Source organism: Platalea leucorodia, assembly GCF_965183815.1.
Source record: "Platalea leucorodia genome assembly, chromosome: 11".
Lineage (NCBI taxonomy): Eukaryota > Metazoa > Chordata > Aves > Pelecaniformes > Threskiornithidae > Platalea > Platalea leucorodia.
The window spans coordinates 14272520-14294123 of record NC_138833.1 but is presented as its reverse complement, the minus strand read 5'-3'; the positions used below and the strand labels follow the sequence as shown (position 1 = coordinate 14294123).

The 21604-nt window shown below is 42.3% G+C and overlaps 1 protein-coding gene across 5 annotated transcripts; it reads right to left on the bottom strand.

Annotated features, from left to right (window-relative positions):
• Window positions 1-419: 419 nt before the first annotated feature.
• Window positions 420-21504, bottom strand: SAR1B (secretion associated Ras related GTPase 1B). 5 transcript variants are annotated; one of them, XR_014229445.1, is made up of 13 exons: window positions 21240-21377; window positions 16382-16455; window positions 12664-12783; window positions 11791-11856; window positions 11141-11244; window positions 10851-10982; window positions 9186-9373; window positions 5925-5995; window positions 4961-5221; window positions 4304-4693; window positions 1608-2122; window positions 1123-1320; window positions 420-713 (listed from the first exon to the last, which is right to left on the bottom strand). XR_014229445.1 is itself a non-coding variant. In XM_082323844.1 (7 exons), exons 2-7 carry the CDS (start codon window positions 16437-16439, stop codon window positions 9257-9259), a joined length of 597 nt encoding a protein of 198 aa, XP_082179970.1. In that variant the 5' UTR covers window positions 16440-16455; window positions 21364-21504; the 3' UTR covers window positions 6322-9256. The 5 variants fall into 5 exon arrangements, 2 of the variants coding, with proteins under 2 accessions (XP_082179970.1, XP_082179969.1); XR_014229446.1 differs by having other exon boundaries at window positions 422-713; window positions 5014-5221; XR_014229447.1 differs by lacking the exons at window positions 4961-5221; window positions 5925-5995 and having other exon boundaries at window positions 428-713.
• Between the last annotated feature and the right edge of the window lie 100 nt (window positions 21505-21604).

Here is a 21604-nt window from a genome sequence, read left to right as displayed (position 1 = left end):
AAGAATATCCAGACCTATGACTATGATGATTTCTGTTAAGTACCCCAAAAGCAGGTTGCACACCATGATAAGCTTAACATGGGGCATAAATTCCTGGTTTTCTCTAACAGCAAATAGCCTATCAATTAAATTTTACATAGTTTAGTTTTTCTTGCCTTCCTCCTCTTCTATGCCAATCCTTTCTTTGTTTACCTTTAGAAGGCTAATAGGAAAATAATTTGAAAGTCCATGCAATACGGGGCACGACTGTATTTTCATGGGGGAATGAGCTGAATTTGGGGCTTGGGGGGTTTCTTTGGCTCTTGAGCAGCAGTAACATGCCAGCCTGGGCTCCTGATTGAAGCCTCCTCGTCAGGCACAGCTTTCCACCTAGGACCTTTCCTGTACTGTAGGAGGCTTGTGGGGGAGTGCTGCTCCTTACACTTTTTTTACACTAATTTTTTAGTCTTAGCACAAAACCCCGCAAACTTCCCAAAGACCAGGACTGGGAGCAGATTATTCCCTAGGGAGATATAGAAATATAGGCTAAAGGGAGCAGGCGCAGGGTTGTGACGCATGCCCTATAGGCTACATTGCACAGGAGAGATATGAAGGCATATGCTGCTTGAGCAGGTCTGGGGATGTTGTGTGTGAATGGAGGGCCACCATCTGTTTTTGAAAGGACTGTCTGCTCAGGCACTTGCTGCAATGAGGCAGGAGTTTGATTGCCTCTTCTGTGAAATGAGAAAATTAGGAATGAAATAAATCCAGGCTCCCACTGGTCTTTTTTTCCTTCATGTTTTTGCTCTCCCTCCTTGCATGACTTTTTCACCTAGTCCCCAGGATAGGCTCTGGTTTTCCTCCCACCTGCCAGCACTCCTCTGCCTGCACAGGCAGGCAGGCTGCCGCTTGTCCCAACAAGCTCCTGCCCGGTGCAACCCAGCGCACAGCCCACTCCCTGCCTGCTCACCCCCCTCCGGCGATGGGCTCTGGATCCCAAGGAGGCTGCCTCAGCCTCCCTACAGCAGCGAGCTACACCAAATACGGGTGCTGGACATGGAGATGCTACTCTAGGGCAGGCTGACGGCCACCCTCGAGTATTGGGGGAGGAATTAAGCATCCAGGGTGGGGAATATCACTGACCTTTGCACCTGGGATGCAGGGTCAGTGCTGGCACCAGTGCCAGGGATGGTCCCAGCGGGTGCAGGTGGGACACATCTCCTGGAGAGGAGAGGCAGCAGGGGAGGGCACGGCTGAAGGAGACTCCGGCAGAAGACTCAGGGCAGGACCAGCTCCTTCCCCACCGCAGCCTTGTACCGTGCAGGTCACCATCGGTACCACCTAATGAGTGCAAAAGCAAAGTATACATGACCCATTTCTGCCACATCTTTTTTTGCCTTCTTTTGCAATCTCAAGACACTTTTTTTTTTTTTTTTTTTTTTTAAATTTTGGAGAAAGGATCTCAGCCACCCACCTGTTTTAAGACTTTACTTCAAATCTGGACTGTACAAATGAAAACATGTTTTTGGTGATTTTTTTTTTCCTAGAGGCTGTCTTTGTGAAACACTCTTATGTCCACAAGGTGTGTAAGACATTATTATAGAAACTCACAGCACCTTCCCTCTTACCTGGTAACACACTGGGTGCTTTCTTTGCTTTGTTGCTTGACCTACTTCCCTTTCAATAAACATCTTCCAGCAGCATGATGTTCTGCAATAAGTTCAGATTCACTTTGTACTCTGGAGAAGTGCAAGTCCAACCATAGTTGACCAGGTCAGACAAGGACTTCACCAGCACCATCTCCATGGCGTGTATTTCATAATTTCATGTTTACAGAGACATAAATAGACTCCATCCCACAGTCACATGCATGAGGATCTGTTACACATTCTTTGCTGCAGTCAGACTTGCAGCAGCTCTGTGAACTTCAACTAACCACAGTGACTAACTTTTTTGGGTTTCCTCATTTCTCCCAAAATAATAATGGCAGACAACATGGAAATCTTTTACTGCTTCTCTCTTGCATTCTGCCTGACAAGGGCTCTGAAAACACACAGAGAGTTTCTTCTTTGATAGAGGGCCATCCCTTACAAATTTCTTCCCCAGGATTTTAAACATCAAGAAAAGCTCTCCCAAAAACAGCCTGGGGAAAAAAAAAAAAGTCATATTGTTTTTTAAACATAGGAGGCAATTAAAATTACAGATTAGGAAATAAAAGGATATTACAGAAGTGGTAATAGCAGATAGGAGGACTAGAGGAGAGCTAAACCAACCAACCAAACAAAAAAGACTATAAATCAAAAAGAAGTCCTCTTTACAGACAAATTTTCAGGTACAAACATCAAATCAACATAACCTTCTTTTGGGGATGTTCCTCGGAGCTCAGCTGCCACAGAGAGCAGTGAGTAGGAGCAAGTGGATGGGACATGGTTTCTAAAAATTGCTCAAGTAAACATCTCATTTTGTAGGAACACCCAAACTTCTTTACACCAATGCTAAAAGCGTCTTAGATGCCAGTAACAAAGCATAAGATCTAAAAAAAGGCAAACTATATTATTAGCTTTGCCTCCTTCTGTTCTGCCTGAACGCTGTTTCTCCAGGCAGCACCCAGAGCTCCAGCTGCTCTCCCTACTGTAACTGCACATCTGAATTTCTCCCACAGTATCTCCTGTAATTATTTATTCGCCAGTAAAGCAAAAGCTTTTAATCTTCTCTACTGCAAGCTCCTTCTGAATTTTTTAGCCTTTAAAACCTACGATGAGCAGACGTTCACTAGATGTCCTCTGCAATTTCATGCTAATGCATCTCAGTAACAATATTTTGAACAGATTTATTTTGAACTTCTTGTGTGTGTGTATGAAGGTATACATATATATTTACATATTATAGATATATTACACACATACACACACACACAGAGCAAGGAGTGGAAGAGTTAAGTGGCACATACAGGAGTCTTCCTTCCACAGCTGTAATTTATTTGAACCTAAACCAAAATCCTGCTCTAAGAAAGCAGAGAGAAAACGGCATTCGGGCACTGGGGCTGGAACCAATAACCTAGGCTGAACTCAAAATCCAGCTCCAAGTGCCAACAGGCATGAGAGAGCTTAAAATATGGTTTTAAGTTTTGCAGCTTGTGCTTATCTCTGGTCAGAAGTCAAGTGTATTAAACAAGTGACCTCAGCTTTGTCCTTGGCGAACAGACGACCAAGGATCAGCAGTTTTCAGTGACTTCGAAAACTCAGCTTAATTGTAGGATACTGGACAGATTTAAAAATAACCTGACAAACACTGGTATTACTGTAGCATGCACAGACTGATTGAAATACAGCTCCTATCATGAGCTAATTTCTCTCTCTCCCCTTTGCTTTCACAAGCACCAGCGTTTCACAAATACCAGCCCCGGGGTCAGCCCACGAACAAGCTGTGGCAGAGCAGCGTTAGGAGCCCTGTCCGTAATTGTTCTCCCTCTTACCTTGCTGGCAAGAGGACATTTTTCAACCCAATTAATTTTTCCCTTCCTCCATTGCACAGCCAGGAACTCAGTCAAGTATTTCCTAGAGATGCTCGTGTAATCCTCACAGCAGAGCCTGTGCGTGGTCCCCAGCGCTGACCCCCGCCTCCAGCCTGCTTGCTGCCAGATTCCCTGCCGTTAGCAAAGCTTTTACATTTCAACAAACCTTTAACAAAGATTTTAACAAACTCTAACTTAAAACAAATTCCAACCTTCCTCTCAAGAGCCACATTCTCACTGAAAAGCAGCTTGCTTTGCTCAGAAACCCTGGGTGCTACAAAACCTGAACCCCTTACAGATCCTCTCGACAGGGTCAGATCAGGTTCCCCTCCTTAGCTCAGCTCCCCCATCTGCACACGCTACTGCAAGCGCCAGTCCGATCCCTTCCCAGACAACCAGCTTGTCACAGCACACCCCTTGTCAACAAAGCCGCTGTATCTACCCCCGGGTTTGGGTACTCAGGTATCATTAAATTGCTAAGATCAGGTCTCAAACAGCTCATGTCTGCCCCAAGCTACTGCCAAGGGTTTGCTCCAGCTAGTGCTGCTCCTGGGAGTTAATCAAACCACTCCGACAGTAAAGTACCACCTTTGGGGGGGGGAATCCAACCAAACAATATAAATTCTTATTTGCCTGTGCCAAAACCATTTGGACAAAATACTGAAAGTATGCCTTTAAATTTTCTCCTTTTACAAGGATAGTGTTTATTTACATTGCACATTTAGGGAAGAGAATCAGAAATTACAAGTAGATCCAAGCTTTGCACCCACTCCACACATTGCAAGTTTTTGTGCTGTTCTTTTAACTTACCTACTAAATATTGTCCTAGTTGGGTGCAACACAGCTGACAGTGAAAGGTACGCGCTTAGAGCTGCTTTTTGCTATGAACACAGGCATACAAGAGGAGGTGACCCAAAACGCCATTACACACGGTCTGTGCAGTATCTTCAGTAGCCCGCATGTGATGAAGGCTTCTGTCTCCTCTCTAGGAGACAGACAAACGGTGCCCAGGTTAAGGGAGGCATTGCTTTGTTCAGCGTTGCTGGTGGTTGCTGTGTTGCTCTTCTTATTCAGGCAGTGACCAAGTACGACCTAATCCCTCCAGACCTCACTTTCTTCACAGGTTAAAGAAGGATAACAAAACCCCTCTGCCCCACAAGGATGTCGAGGCAGCATTACCAGGTAGAAAGCTTCAAGGTCCTGGAATGAAAGGCATCAAAGGCTCTAAAATATTATTAAATTACAAATTTCTTACTGTGACAAGACACGTGCCATAAGAAATGGGGTCATAAGAAAAATAGAGAGATATGGTTTTTTAATCATTATTTTACCGTAACTGTTCACCACCAAACAAATTTCTAATTCTAGTTTAAAGGCAGTCAAGTAAGAAATAATTTGAAAAACGTAAACTAAGGAGAACATGTACTTAGGATTGGAAAATAGTCCTCTATCACAGCAGGTTCATACTTTCCCCACAGGCTGTGACAAACAGGGTTAAGTGGACTCAGTTTGATGAGCACCTAAACTCAGTGGCAGTCCTCCCTCAACACAGTCCCACCAACAGCGCACATCCCAGAGGGCGGCTGGATTCTAAGACAGTATCGTTTGCCTGGAAGATCAGATCCTTCCATCTCATTTTAAAATTGCAACAAAGGAACGTCATCTTTTCCATGCTCGAAGAGTTTTCCGAGTAGAGGATTTGCTTCCATGCACACATGAACAGAAACCCTAGCAAAGAAGAGACTGGATTATTATTACACCCAGCTGAAAAAACCCAAACTCGCTACTAGACCATGTACTGGATGAGCACACTTTTTTCCCTGGTTTTGATTATTTGACAAGAACTACCTGTTTAAAACTCCTTTTCTTCAAATTCCAAGTCAGAATTTTATTTTCTATTCCCGATACTTAAAATTTCAAGCATGGGATGGGATAACATGGTAACAAACAGCACATTAAGAACATGTTTAAGAACACTTTCATCTTTAGCTTTTCTTCTGCAGTTTATTATATAAATTACGCTTTTAAACATTTAGAGCACTCACATTTCAAAACAGAAAATGTTTAGTTCCACACTGAGATACTAGTGCAAAGAGTGGTTTATCTAAGTGCAAGTAAGTGACATGTCCCCGCTGACAGCCAGTGAATTAGGCTGTTTTTAATATAACTCCTAAGTCTGTAACTAACAATGACGTTTCCTACGCTAAATCTGAGCATTTGTAGTCAACAGAAATATTGGACTCTGGTTGGTAACAACCAAATATGCTGACAGTACAAACGAGAACAATTCGACTTCAAGCAGACCTGTGAATTCACTGGGGTTGGAGACCACCATCATCATTTTTCTGACCTGACTTTAGTTATAAATAAGTGGATGCCAAATGTTCTATTTGATGTTCAATTCCAATTATTAAAATACTATAAAGCTCACATGCATGCAGGTATTGTATTCCAGTGAATGCCATAGGTCATCTTTGACACATCATAGACAGTACCTGAAAGCTGAATACAGAAATATTAATGAAATAATTTTGATCTGGCAAGAGGATATATGAGAAAGCTCAAATATCCTTCCCATCTCCAATGCCAATAGTCATTGCTGAAAGAATTATTAAACCAAGACTGAAATACAGTCTCTCAGTTACACAATACATACTAAACCCCAAGTTTAATTAAATTCAAGCAAAATAAATCTTATTCAACCCATAGATGCTAGTGTATGGGGTCACTGCAGTGAAATATAGACCACTGTCAGAAGTAGTTATTAGTATCTTAGAAATAAGCATTCATTTCTCTTAAAGAACTGTTGTGATGTAAAAACAAAATGAGACACTTCATAAATAATGTCTTTATTAATGAGTTTTCTTTTTCACATTCTTTAAAGTGATGTTTAATTGAAATCTGCATAGTCAAGAGTGGGGAAAAAAAAATAATCATAGAAGTCGGACCCAAATGTGAATGTTGCTTTTTTTAAGTTAAGTAAGACTGGTCACAACCATAGGAATACGCAACCTTCAGAAATAAATGACTGGGTAGATGTGGAGGGGGTGGGGATGAAAACCACCAGAGAAACTCTCATCAGTATATTTGTCTATTAATGAAGTCTTCACACAAAGACACACAACACCCATTCACATTCATGTGCACAACAGAACATAAACTACAGAAGAAAGATACTTCCTCTACTGAATGAAATGAAACAGAGCAAGATTATTTGTGTATTTAACTGAGTGTTCATCAGCTATTCCCACAAGAGGAACCATTACAATACCCAGGTGGATAAACACAAGGTCCAGATTTCTTCATGCCCTTATTACAACCACATTTAAACTAGCATCCTACAGTAGGAAACATGAAATCTGAATATTTCCATAATACTAAGAATTACTCTTAACACACACTTTTAAAGCAGTATCACCTCTCTTTTTTTTTAATTCTTAATACTACCATCCCTTTCCTTACTGCTAGTGTTATTCACAGTTGGTTGGAAGAGCAGGTGAAAAGGACCTCTCAGTGCCCACATAATGGCTCAGCCTGTGGAGGTGGTCTGCAGCAGAACACCTCCACCTCCAGCTTCATTTCCATAAGCACAGGCAACACAGTCCCAAGTCTCCCACATCAACACCACAGTGTGACTGCAAGTAGTATTTTTAATATTTACACTGTCTACTGATTTAGCTGTTGTTCTCTGCTTTATAACCACCATCAGAAAAATCTAGAGACTAACAAAAAAGGCATGTCCCCTACATAACAGCTGTAGGTTGTAAAGACTCCCATATTGTCCACATGCTGGTGAGAGGCCATTTCTTACTTGCAGTTTTGATTTATGCAACAGAGACACTACTCTACAGCTGAGCGCTAGTTTAAATGCGGAATTCTCTTGTGTTGGTCATTTGGAAAACCTATCAGATACCATCACTCTGAACTTCACCATGCACAAACTAGGCTTAACACTTTGCATATGACTGAGCAGCAATAAACTTCAGTTACAATTTATATTAGTTAGGTTCCGAATTATTCGTCTTATTCAGATGCACAATCTAGGACTGTAGGGAACTGATCATCAGTATTCAGTCATACAAGTTCAGAACTGGCCAAGGGATAAGTCTCATTTATTTGCTATGAGCCCATAGGCTCAAATCTGAGATTCAAGCCCAGCAGGTCAAGAGAAAGTTATTTATGAAATCAAACCAGTCAGAAATACATTTGCTGCCATGGATATTGGAAACATAAGGCCTAAAGTATTTTGGAGAAGACCTACAACAATGAGTAAAAGGGATTCAGTAAAAACACTTATAGCAGTCTGTACTCTTACGAGGGGGAAACAAACTACACAGCGAAACTCAAACCCATCACGATGAAATGGTGACTCCAGGGCTGAAACCCTACCTGCATTCGACAGATTAGAGTAAAACATGCCCAGCACACAGAAACACCAACCACAGCTCCATGGCAGTGTCAGCCAGCATCAACAGGACACTGACAGACACACGTGCTTCAACACCTCTTCTTCAAAACTAACCTGCCTTCTCTTCAGGGAACTAATGCACTCAAAGATGGGGAAAAACAGTCAGAAGTCTGGAAACGAGGACTGCAGATAACCAAATTTTACCCCAGAAATAAGCCACCTGGGCAGCCAGCAGCTGCCACACTGGCTAGGTTTCAGGCCAAAACCACAGAAAACAATCCACCTTGTCCCAGTTCAAAACACCAAAAATAAAATTGGCCAGTTGGGTGTGGGCTGATAAATTTTCACAAGCAGCAATGGCAACATCTTTTTTTCCTGGCAATTTCACTGGCAAATCTTCTCGCAGACTCCAAATCTAATTAAATTAGGGACAGAATATTTAGTGCAATGGTATTTTTCATTTCTTCAGAAAAATACTGTATTTCTTGTGTTGCTTCAGGGGTTTAATTCAAGAGACCAGTAGAGTAAGACCACTTTTGACATTAGTTCAAGATTCACATTGGCACGGCTGATTTACATTATTTGTGCTTTTTAAAGGTGGTGGTTATAAGGGCATTGGATTAGATTTCTCTTTTACTAACGTAAAATCCTAAAATAAATGCAATTTGGTAGTCTGAAAAAACCCACCTTACTCTAACATACAATGAAACTACTCTGTGGCCTTCTGTGTTTCAGGAAAATATCCCACATATTCAGATCATCAGGCAGCCTCACTAGTTAAGACACATTAAAATGAAACATTTTCCATTAAAGTTGCCAAAAACTGGATTTAAATTTATTGCATGACGTTGCATAAGAAAGTATATTATTGAAAACCGTAAGGCATCATGCAATTATCCATCAGCTAATTATTTATTATTCCTTGAAAGATGGTTATATACTCTAAAGTTATAAAACCAGTTTCAAAAAAGTACATAAAAAAATTTAACATAAGCATTAAATATTTTTCACATGTTCGTAGTTTTTAGCTGTTAAAAAGTGCATTCAAACATACTGTACTGGAAAGTTGCTCTGACCAAAAATGATGCCGGAGACTTGTTAAATTAAAAGCCGCAAAAGAATGTTGCATGGGATTAGAAAGCTCACAGGTTGTGGTACTTAAACTTATAAACTTGCTTGAAATTATTTTTCAATCCTCACACTTACAATTTAGCATACGTGATATAATTGGCTAAAAATGTCTATTTTTATAACTAAACAGTCAAATGAATTCAAGTTACGTACACTGAGTGATCAAATAAGGAGCAGACTTAATATTCAGACATGGGACAGAATGTACTGATGCAATTTTGGCATTAATCAATGTACTGTGCCATCCAACGGAAGCCTTCTCCATAGCCTTGTCTCTTTAGCACGCTGCACATAAACACTTCTAGTGGCCTTGCGTTCAGTTCTTTCAATGGTATACTGCCCTGCAGAGAGAGAAGCGTTCCAAGTTACAGTATCGTTATAAAAAGACAGCTACTTTACATCGACATTGGTTTCTATGGAATGCCATTATTTAACTTGTGTTGGATACTGGAACTTTAGGAAATAAATTAATGTACAAGTTTTAGATGTTACTAAGATTAGGGTCACTTGAGAAATACACTGAGCATGTTTTCATGCGCATCCACATTTGGAGAGGGTGAACTGCATGCAACCAGAGGGCAACAGCAAGCATGTGCACAGAGAACCTGAGAGCTTATACTCAGTTTTCAGTCACAGTTCCCTGCTGTTTCTAATAGCTTTCCAGCCAGATTAAAAGGAACATTTGCTACCAGTTGTAGGACTGACCATAGCAAGAGTGTAAGTTGCTAGCTTGCCAATATCAGCACAGTGCGATAAAGCTGTTGCTCAACTGGAGATTCAGAATGGTATTCATACTTCATAGACTACGTGCACTGTCGTAAAAACCAGGGCAGGATACAAAAAACAATAATAAGAGTCAGTAGTAACTGTTTATAGCCCATTACACCTATTCTAAAACTAACCTATGCAATTCTCTTTCACATGGAAAACAAGAAGGTAAAGATTTGTTCCCGCTCAACGTAAACTCTGACTGGCACTGAACTTTAAGGGAAGCACCTAAGAGTAAATACTCTTAGAGGAAAAGAGGAATTACAAGACCAGGTGCCCTCCTCAGCAGAGCCACGCTGCTGGTCATCTAATGGGAGCTGGGACAGAAGCCGCACTGGAACGGCTTTATCAGCCGCAGAGAGGTGTCTTTCCAAGGGCAAAGAGCAAAGGACAACAGAGCAACTTGTTTCTAGTGCCCTGTTTCCAAATGTCTCCTACAAGTAGTACACTATATTTACTTTAAATTAAGAAGAGTTGAAGTATCACAAAGATCCATAATATAAATCTGCCTTGTTGCTACTGATGCCAGTAGGAACTTTCTTTTCCTCACAACCTATGAACTCAGACTTCTATAATGGTGTAAATCTATTTCTGAGCTTTAGGTAAACCTGTTAAAGTAACGAATTGTACTAAGTCTGCACTTTAAATGAGAAAAGTCACTTACTGAAAGACTTTATCCAGTTTTCTCTTACAGTTCTCACTAGAACTGAAAACTTGCCCATCCTTTTAAAGTACCGCATAGGAAAGTTGAAGTACTAAAAATTATCCTAAATACAATTAAGTTTTCTCTGAAGAATTGTGGCATTAAATAGGACATAAAGAAGTCGTAGCAGAGATGCATCTAACACACACACAAAAAAGAGACTCCACAATTCATCCATTCTATACACAGTTATGTACTAGGTACTTTATAAATTAAAAAACAGTTATTTTGTGTAGCTGGAGTGAACTGGAATCAACACACAAATAAGGCAAACTCACTCATTAACAAAAAAACAACACACCTAGGCCACAACCAAAAAAAAAAAAAAAAAAAAAAGAAAAAATTACCTTTCCTGTTGTCTGGCCATACAGACCAAACATCTCTCGTAACCTCTCTTCACTAATAGCTTCAGGTCTGTCAATCTTGTTACCAAGAATTAGGATAGGCACATTAGCAATAGTTTCATCTGTCATTAGTGACTACAAAGGAAAGGAGAGAGGAGGAGAGATTAGTTTAGAATATAGAAGGTCAAATCGCTACTACTCATGTCCAGGTGGCAGCAGAGCTCTGTTGGATACTGGGAATTTGAGCTTATTTCTTAGAAGTTAAAACTTTCAAAAAACTTATTTAAACTTACATCAAGTTCTTCTTTTGATTCAAGCAATCTTTCATGATCTGCACAGTCCACCAAGAACACAATGCCATTAATCGCAGGCAGATAGTTTTTCCACACTCTGCGAGCTACAGAGAAGACGTGAATTAAAAAGAAAAGGAAATTATCCCAAAATTCAGTGATGCACATCAGTAATTAAGAAGCAACAGGATTTTTTTGAAGTCTTAGCTTATGTTGCCAGTCTTCAGGATGCAATTTCATGTTTTACAAAACTTGAAATAACGGACCAAAGTATCATTCCCTTTACTGTCATCACCAATCTATCCCACATGCACACTGATGTACCGAAACTTTTTGTGCCTCTCCAAGAATTATGTCAGCAAAAGTAAGTTTGAAGCATAAAGCTTAAAGTTAAATGTAAGTGATTCAAAGCACAGACTCCTCTTCAAAATACAGATATCCGTCAAATGTATGCTCTACTGCAACTCTTTCCAAACTGTATTTGGGATTTGTGATAAATGGTGGAGACGGACAACAGAGCAGTGAATGTTTTTTATACTGTCAAGAGAGTGTGGGAAGTCAATCTCTGCAGCATGGTTGTACTTCTGATCCGAAACAAATGGACTGTAGACAACTAACTCAATTCAGTGAAGTGAGTCGACGTATTCTCTTACCCTGAGCATGTCCACCCAGATCGAAGGTAGTGAAAGTCATGCCAGCAATTGTCAGCTCTTCTGAAGCTAGAAATACACAGAATTATGTTCACTGTGAAGATTATGCAGTGTGTCAGAACAGTCTAACCTCCTAGCATGTAGAGTTTTACTTTGTCTTGGGTCCTTTCAGTATTTTGTTATTCAAGAAACAAATCAGTGCAATACATTTTCTCTCAAAATCAATGACACATTTGTTTAAAGGTTATAGCATTTTGTTGTTAAAACACATGTGAAATATCTACAATGCTAAGAATAGCAGAGAATATTCGTACATTATTTATCCCTACACATTACACAAACAACAGTTGGCTCTGGCATCTGGTTTGCCACCAAGATGGCATTTCATATACAATACTGTTCAAGGTTTCTCCTCTTCATATCCTTTCCCAATTTCTCACCTCCTTACTGGACTTCACCAATACACATTTTTAACCTGCGTTAAACTTTTTCTCCTGCGAGGCTACCAGGGTAACAATTACACAGCAACCTCTGAACAAAAAAAATCAGAACAGTGTACAGAAATGCTAATTTTCCAGTTGCACAGAGAAGCTGCACCCAAACACCGCAAGCCCCAATTTCCCACAGCCTCTGTAACCTAGACTCTCAGCTCCATCATTCTGCTTGTTACTCACCTCTTAATTTTAAATATACCACATTGAACTATCCTATACACATTTTTCTGAATATTACTTGAACTATCTACAGATTGCAATCCCAGGAATTCCTTTGTTTCTCCCCAGTTACACTGTTGGTCTTACGATGTCTAATCAGATCCTGCTTTTCCTGCAACACTTTGAACACTTTCTAGCTATGGAACCAGCAATATTAACTTACTGGGGTGTAACGTGGGGACGTGTTGTCCCAGTCTGTCATCTTTGAGCATGTGCAGCAGCGTAGTTTTTCCAGCATTGTCCAGTCCAAGAAACACTAGTTTGCCTGATTTCTTGTACAGTCCTAGAACAAAGAAGGACCTACTGATTAATCAGTTAAATTGGTAGGAGTTAATTTCTAGCACTAGAGATGATTTTGCTCCCAGGAGCAAAGTGTTACAGTCATGGTACAAAATACAGACCAGCCAAGCTCCGCGGCACTTTATCAACGCCCTTTATCCGTGTTCTACTCGTACAAACTACATTCACACTTGCTCATTTGCCTGCTGCGCTATGTCTACCACATGCAGTTTACGGGAAGCTTAGTGGGGGACCGGCACACAACTGATGTAAACGTGTCACTCATGTAAATGCATTTACGTTATCTTAGGAAAACCACAACAAAACAGGACTAAATTTTGCCAGTGTAGCTTACTCTGCCCCAGCAAAAGGACAGTTTTGCTCACAGGCGACGGAGAGGGGGCATGCAGGTACAGTGCTGACAGCAGGCTCTAAAATACAGACCATCCTGAACAGAGGGCGTTTTGTTCAGCTACCTCCAATTATGAGAAAAAACTTGTTTGAGGCAAAAAGAAAGCTCAGACCTCAATGGGTATATTACAGAGAAATTAATTACAATGTCAATAGTCATAATTAGTATATGTATGAATTCTTTTATGTTGGTTCATATATTATTTTGAGAAAAAGTAACATTCACCCATACCCCCAGCTAAATTGTATGGATATATCCTGAATGGCATCGTCAGGGCAATTCTGTCACACTGCTGTCATGTGATAATGCCTTCATAACAGGAATAAGAAATTTTATTTTCACCGATTGTCATCTTTATAAAAATGCCTTTTCCCCTTTTTTTCCTCTACTTGTAACCCCAGTAAATGCAACGGTTACTGTGAAGGGGGGAAGGATGTGTAAAACGTGAACACTCCATTTTCTTAAGCTTGAGGTTATCAAAGAGCGATTGTCTTAAACTTGCCAACACTACATCCTATGCCAGGATTATTTGTCACTGCTTCAAACTGATTGACATTCAAAGTAAAACATTTTTAAGACAAATTTCATTAAAAAAAAAAAAATCACATTCTGTACTGAAAAACTACTGAATTAAGAGTCTCTTAGCTTTGACTTTAAGGAGAAAAATCTTCCCTTACTCCCTCTTCAAAGAGCTGTGGCTGGATACTACGCACTGCACATCTCCTTAGGAGCCACTACTGACCCCACAGCCGTCATGAGCGCTGAAGAGGGCAGAACACTTACAACACAGGGTGGGGAGAAAAAAAAAAAAAAAAAAAAGTGCTGAAATTACATGTCTTTAAAAGCAAAACTGGGCTACGTTCCTAACAGAATTCTGTCCTCTTTCTGCAAAAGAACTGCAAAATACAGCCAAATATTGTAATGTGGGAGTTTAAGTCACCAGGATCTTTTACTACATAATGTTATAGTATTGTGGTACTTTGCAATATGCTGAAGAACAGTTTATTTTACCACCACTGCGATGATACAGAAACATTTTGTGAAGTACACAATCAGACTACTGTTAAAGCTCAACTGCCCCATCGCTGCAGTCCCTACACTGAACTGCACCTTCTCCCGCAAGCACAACCAACCCTCCCGATCTGCAAACTATGCACCAGCGTCCTGCGCCGTGCCTCGGGGCCACAGGCAAGCGGCTGGTGGCCGTCCAAAGGGCACGCTGACAGTTGCCTGGGTCTCTCTACATGAGGAAGCTAGCAGGCAGCAGAGTGAGCCAGTAACATCAGTTTCTAGAGCCCTCATTTTTTCTTCTTACCTAATGTGTTAACCTCATATGTTTTATTTGGTGGCACTTTAAGCAATGCTGTTGCACAGGTGGCTACTCAGCCCCGTTGATGCCGCAGCATTACAGGGGCACACGTGCCTCTGCCTGGCCGACCTTTACACTGCTGGTGTTTGCTCACCTCTCCCCCTGCCTTTAAGCTAATCTCTGGGATCGCGTTCCAGCATGACGTGTTTTGTAGCCTGCAGGAATGAGTATTTTTTCGCATTCCTCAGCTTATTTCATTAATGAGCTTTATTACTACAGGTACTGTAGAGTGTCTTCACAGTTCTTTCAAATACAACAACTCTTACTTCCCAAACTCACCTTCTCACACGCCCAAATGTATATTAGCTATTAAACTACACAGTGGAGAAGAAAGTATTACAGAGAAAGAAGGAGTGGACAAACATTTTCATATATTAACTTATGTCACAGGAGAGACTCCAGTTCACACTTACGAGTTGAACAAAACCCTACTAAACCATAGTAAAATAATATTATTTTTGCTACTCTCAGCCTTGACATCCAGAAGCTTTTGCTCCCAAATCAGGTGCCGCTGCTTTCTCTGAAAGATTTCACGCTTCCCAAGTGTCTTTCATAGAAACGCAAGACAAACAAGCATCAATACTTCAGCTATTAGCTACACCAAGACCAGAGTTTATACATACACAAAAAAAAAGATTCTTTGCATGTTCTAAAAGTATACATGTGCAAAGATGTACTTCATAAGTGATTCTTCAGCCTTCTTCAACTGTAAATGTAAATGAGAATGAAAAGGGAAAGCGTTTCTTTGAGAATAAGAGGGACATACTGAAAGTAATTCTCCTTCCTACTTCAAGCTCCAGTATCTTTCACCAGAATTAGACTTTGCATGCATGCTAATGGGGAAGCGGGCTAGCATGCAGTAATCACTGCTCAGCTAAGTAAGAGGAGATAAGAAAGATTAGTCAACTTAGTTAAAATTTCACTGGCTGTATTTCAATAGTAGGCCAAGGGTCTAACATTCAGTGAAAAAGTTTAAACTTTCAACTGATAAAAGGCAGGTGGCACAGCTTGCCATGAGTCCTTAATCGCAAATGCTTTTTATCCACTTCAATAAAATACTTCGAATTTGCAAACCGTGCCTTTTACCTATGTGATCTGCAACTTCTGCCCCTTTTTTTGGTATCCTAACATTCCTTTTCCTCCTGGTTGTTTCCCCCCGCCTTGTTTTTTTTTTGGGTTTTGGTTTTTTTTTTTTTTTTTTTTTTTTTCCCCTCCTGTTTTGCACAAGCTAGTATCTCACCTTGGATTGATATGGGCTGCAGACTCTTTTGGCCAGGGAATACTTTCCTGAGGCTCGTCAGCAGACGCCAGTGCAGTTTCACACTGATTTCAGTGACACCAGTCACAGAATAACGCACTGCTGAACACGAGCAAGGGCTTCAATATCCAGCACTAATTTTTTTGTGAACAGTCCCTCACATTTGGATTCTCAAGTGATATCCTCGTGTGCAAAAGAACTGAACTAAAATAACTGAGTTCAGTTCTTTACAGCAGAAAAAGATCAGGATAAACACCACAAAAGTCAACTGAATTACACCAGCTTAAATGTAGTATGATTAGAAAAAAAAAAATCAAACTTATTATGTTCATGAAAGAAAACAATTTTTTCAAGAGGTTAAAGGATTAATGTAAGATTGAGTGGAGAGCACGCTCTGGAAATACTCAGTATTGATAAGTGAAACTTTTGTTTGAGTGTCACTGAATATACACCAAAACAAATATTATTATTTAACCAGCGGTTATGTTTGAAGATAACAGAGGCAAACAGACATTTTATACAAGAATAGCAGAAAGGAAAAACTCCAAACAATAAAAACTTACCTAAAAACTGTAATACGCTACTGAAACCACTGTAAATCCAATCAAATATGAAGGACATATCTGAATCTTATAGTCTGAAATAAACAGAAAATATAACGCATTTAAGATATGTCAGAACAGCACATTAAACATTGCAAGATATTTATAGGTAACAAAAGTAATTCAAAGTTCTGGGTGAAAAAGAAAAAAGAATCTAGTTTTGGTAAACTGCATCATGGACCCATTAAGTGACCCCCCCATAAGACATTAAAAAATTAGTGTAGAAATGGAAAACAGAATCCAGACCTTGTGATTCAACAGCAAAGACCTTTTCCTCCTCTTGGAAAATGCTATGTGGGCAAAAGTCTTTGCAAGAAGTAAAAATAATTTTATCTTAAGTACAGGTTGGTGGAGGTGTGTGATGTTCCACTGAAGATTTCAAATGGGATCTTCACATAAACTTTTCAACTGGGAAAAAGCAGCACTTTTGAGAGGGCAAGAGAGGGATGCCAGCGCAGAGTCAGTGCTCCAGCTGCTCTTGGGAGCTGCTGGGGTTTGAAGCAGACACGATAAGAGGTGAAAAAGTTTTGTGAAGTTGAATCCAGAGAAGTTTGATACCAAATGAATCCCTACTGTCTGCACAGAACCTGTCTGTTTGACTTGCAATGGGAAACAACTACTGAGCACCGGAATTGCCATTCAAAGACCGTGACCTCCTGTACTGTCCTGCACAGGCTGCCACAATTTAAACCTTAAATGCAAAACTTATGTTTAAAAAAGGACTCTAGAACACCACGTTTCCCACTGAAGTGCTTCAGCTTTGATTCAAGAACAGAAGGTTGAGCTGAGAGCAGCCAGGTATTATATATATAACCAACACTCTAGTTGTGCCATACAACCATCAGCCAACTTCAGCCAGCCATCACAGGCAGGACACCCCTTGCTACCAGGATGAAGCTCTGCTACTCCACAAATATCCCTTCTTTGTGGCATGGTTAAAAAAAAATATAAGGCTGCTATGCTCCTCCCAGGGAAAGAAGCAAGTAGCCAGGGTGGATTGCACAGACTGATGAATTCAGCTGTTCCTGCCCCGGAAAAAAAACCCTCTGCCACCGAAGGCAGGGCTGCTTCCAAACAAGCGGCCACAGCGGTGTCGGGGGAGCTCTGGCACACCTTGAGTGCCCGGGAGGACAGGTAGCACAGAGGAGGAACCGCTGCTACTGCCAAAGCAACGCTTTGGGGTGCAAGAATAAAGCCATCACTAGGTTCGCTGTGCAGCCATGAGCAATTAATTTCTTAGCTTTCACCTTAATTTCCTCATTATCTAAAGTGAGGATAATCACACTGAAAGCACCAGTTTGACACAGTGAATTAGTATCTAGCGTGAAAACTGCTTGAAAGACTAAAGGGCAACATCCTTAGAAGCATTTAGCCAGCTAATTCCTACTGGAGCGCATAACCCCTGCTAACGTCAGGGGACGTTGGAGTCTGACTACCCTAGAGAAACTGGACTGCACTGCTAAGTGCAGCTGGCAGAGGCATCCCCGCCGCTGCAGGCTGTCTTGTCGCACTCATTTCGACACTGCAGCGGTACCTTGGGGGGGTCACAAGATGACTTTAGGGCAGCTCTGACCCTGGAGCACAGGACATGCTAGTCGAAACACAGGTCAGAACCAGATCAAAGTCCAGGCATCCGTCATAGCAGTTACACTCATGGCAACGAACAGAGTTCCTCCACTACGCAACAACAGGTATATCACAGAAAGATAATATGGAAAGAAGAGGACAGAATATTCTAATTACATTTGCTTGCACTGGAACAACATCTTTTCAGCTCATATTTGCCCCCCTGGTTGAAGATGATAAAGCGCTAAGAGTCCTTGATTTTTCCACAACTAACCCTGAAACCCTTCCCCACCTCCTACGTTACTCTGAACAACTGACCAGCTGCAACAGGCACAAATTTTAAGAATACAAATCAAATACGCTTGTCAATGCATAAACACCCAGTTACACAACGTCATGACTGAAACTGTCCCTTGCATGGCTAAAAAGCAAAGGTCAAGAATAAGCAAACACGGCAGAACATACACGTCAGCAGATTTATTTATTGCTTGAGCAAAATACCGATCGAGAAAAGCCTCTATGGGGCTTAGAAAAACGATCGACTCAAATAACCTGCAAATCAGGGCAAACAGCGTGATGTAAGAGAAGTGCTCAGATTACTGAGGTGAGAATAACTTCACAGCGTTTAGTTGTATTAACCTTTTCCATCTATTAAACTTATGGATAAAACAAAAATAAAATCTTTATGCATTACAGAAAAGACTTTAAGGGGCAAGATTCAAATGATTGCAGTGAGAAGAAGATTACTCTGCAAACACAGCTGAAGTGGCACTAATATAGGTTACATTTCCATCACCACAAGAAAAGTGGTGTCCGAAACAGAGCTATCCAAATACACCCAGAACAGCCTCCTTATCAGCTGGCAGCGCTTGAAGAAAAATACTTTTAAAATGGGGGAAAAATGGACAGGTAATTGTAAAGGTACACTAGTAATATTTGAACAGAGAAATTAAATCTACTCTTATCACACAGGAAAAGTAACTACATAATTCACAGCAGTGCCAAAGCAAAGCATGAAAAAGCCACAGTGGCTCTGCATCGGTATGAAGAGTTGTTACGCTGCCGAGACATCCAAGTCACAGAGCTACACCAAACTAAGGGGAGAGCCAAGGCTGTTCAATATACACGGACCTAAACTCTCAGGCCCATGCTAAAAATACCATAAAAGCAGAACAATGAAAACTCTGCCCATCGCTGTTCACAAGCCATGATGAAGAAAAAAAAACACACACTATTTTAAAGTTATTTCAAGGGTTGCCTTGAAAATAATCAGTTGCAAGCAAACATTTTAATTAATAAGCGTTAATAAGACATTTTAATGAAAATTTGTACTGGACACAAGACAATCTTTTGATACCAACTACATTTACAGACATCACCAACTTACTCGTACCTCCTTAAGAAAAATGTGAAAGTTAATTTTCTAGCATCACATCAACAACAGATGGCTATCACTTCAAAGTGTCCCCAACAACCCTGGCTAACGTTATTTCATCGGCAAAGTATCATTCGGTAACTCCCGTGGAGCCCTGTAAGCCACTCGATAGATCAAGGAGATGGGTTTCCTTACTGGAGACCACTTCTGACTGTGGGGATGCAGAATTCCCACCCAGAGGCTTTGGTAACATCTTGAACCAGCCTCCTGAAGGGAACATCGCTGGCAGCAAGGACTAGCAAGCAAACACATGCTTATTTCTTTTATATTCTTAAAAACAGGAAATTTTTTCCCCTACTCTCGACATTTTTCTAGCTAAAAATTCACCATTTCACTTCTGAAACGGTTAGAATAGTGCTTACTTCCAAAGTCTGTGAAACTTTACATAAGAGAGGAAAGATATCAGGCTTTTAAAGACAGTTTTAAATCCCTTTATGGAATAATTAGGAAACAGAAACCAGTGACACCGAAGCTGAACAGCTCTTGTAGTAACTGGAAACACACTGTGCTATGCCTGAGTGGGTAATGTCAGCAGGAGCTGGGAAAGAAACCTCTGTCCAGCCTAACTACACCAAACCTGTACCCCAGCCACAGTTAAGTCTCAAAACACAACTTGCAAGCAAGAGCTTAAAGTCTACTGTTAAGGGTGTCCTTGCATTTTCTCAAGTAGGATCTAAACACGATCACTTGAAGTAATAGTTTCCCATATGATCATTTTAACATCGTAAAATGTTACCACGGACAACAAAAATCAAAGTCCCAATGAAACTCAGTGAATGAGCTGTTATCTGCATTTTACAGTACAGTTCATTCTGTGATATGAAACTGCACTTTGATGCAGTATTTTACGAGTTGAGGAAAGGGACAGAGTCTGAAAACGAGGTAACAGCATAGATTTTCTTTGGGTATTTTAATCAGTTTTTTTGATAGCAAGTGATCTCTTGAGATTTCAGGAAGAGCAATCATCATACTGGTCCATTACTAATTGGGTTGAAAACCAGAAAGGTTAGGCATTGTATGGCAGATGGTTTAAATTTAGTTATAGCGCATCTTTTGCTCTGAGACAGCCTATCTGAATTTAGCAAAGATCTTAAGCACATCTGAAAGAGGAAACAGTTTATCTGTGAAGACAGCACCACGACACGCACGCTAGTTCCTAAGGGCACCTGATGCAGCCGTTCGGCTGCAGCCCCACTCACAAAAACCAGTTGACAGAGCACATCCTCAACGTAGGGCCCACTGCAGCCATTCACTTGCTTATTAGAAAAATCTTAAAAGTCGTAATTTCTGAAGAAATAACAATATTTGGAATAAACGTTGACAGATGGATACAGCGCGACAGACAGCCGCAGGAGAAGGCTGCGGAGCACCCGCCGGTTACGGGGTGACACCTACACGGCGCTCCTCAGCATGGCAGCCCCCGGGCGAGGCAGGGCCGGGGCCACCGAGGCTCCGCCGAGCGCCGCGGGAGGCCCACGCTCCGGGCGGCGGCGCCCCCAGCCCCGGAGGCCCGACGGGCCCCGAGGGCTCTCCCCGGGGCGAGCCAGGAGAAGAGGGCCTCGAAGGGAGCGCCCGCCCCCGCCCCACCGCGCTGCCCACCCCCGCACGCAGGCCGCGGCCTCCCCGGGCGCGCAGGGACCCCCGGCCGGGCCCACCCGCGGCGCCGCGGGCCGGAGGCCGCTGCCGGCAGGATACGAGGGCGGCCCGGCGCCCTGCGGCGCTCGCCCGGCCCCTCCGCCGGCCACCGAGGGCGAGGCGGCGGCCCCCGGCAGGCCGGGGCGGATCGCGCCCCTCACCGCCCCCCGCTCCGGCGCTCACCCGCCGCCGCCGAGCCTGAGGTGCGGGCGCTCCGCTCGCCGGCACCGACACGCAACCCCGCGGCTGCGCCCCGCTCCGCCCCCGCGCGGCTCCTTCCGGGCCCGGCCGGCCGCGTCGCACGCACCGCGGCTGAGGTCCGGTCCGGTTCGGTCCGGTTCAGCTCAGCTCAGCGCTCCGCTCCGCCCGGCCCGGCCCACGGCCGCGGGGCCCTCCCGCCGGTGCCGCCTCTCCGCCGGTGCCGCCTCTCCGCCGCGGGCCCACCCGCAGCCCGGCCTTGCCCCTGCCCCTGCCCCCTTAAGGCGCCAGGCCCCGCCCACTGCCGCAGCGCGCCGCTCCCGGAAGTGCCACGTGTACGCAGTGCGCCT

Bases quoted from the DNA above. Each gene is read 5' to 3' on its own strand.
- SAR1B (XM_082323844.1), bottom strand. From the start codon at position 16,439: ATGTCCTTCATATTTGATTGGATTTACAGTGGTTTCAGTAGCGTATTA. The intron at 11,245-11,790 runs GTAAGAGAATAC...TCTTCTCTGTAG, and splicing joins TCTGGGTGGACATGCTCAGG to CTCGCAGAGTGTGGAAAAAC. The intron at 10,983-11,140 runs GTAAGTTTAAAT...TTTCCTTTGTAG, and splicing joins AATCAAAAGAAGAACTTGAT to TCACTAATGACAGATGAAAC.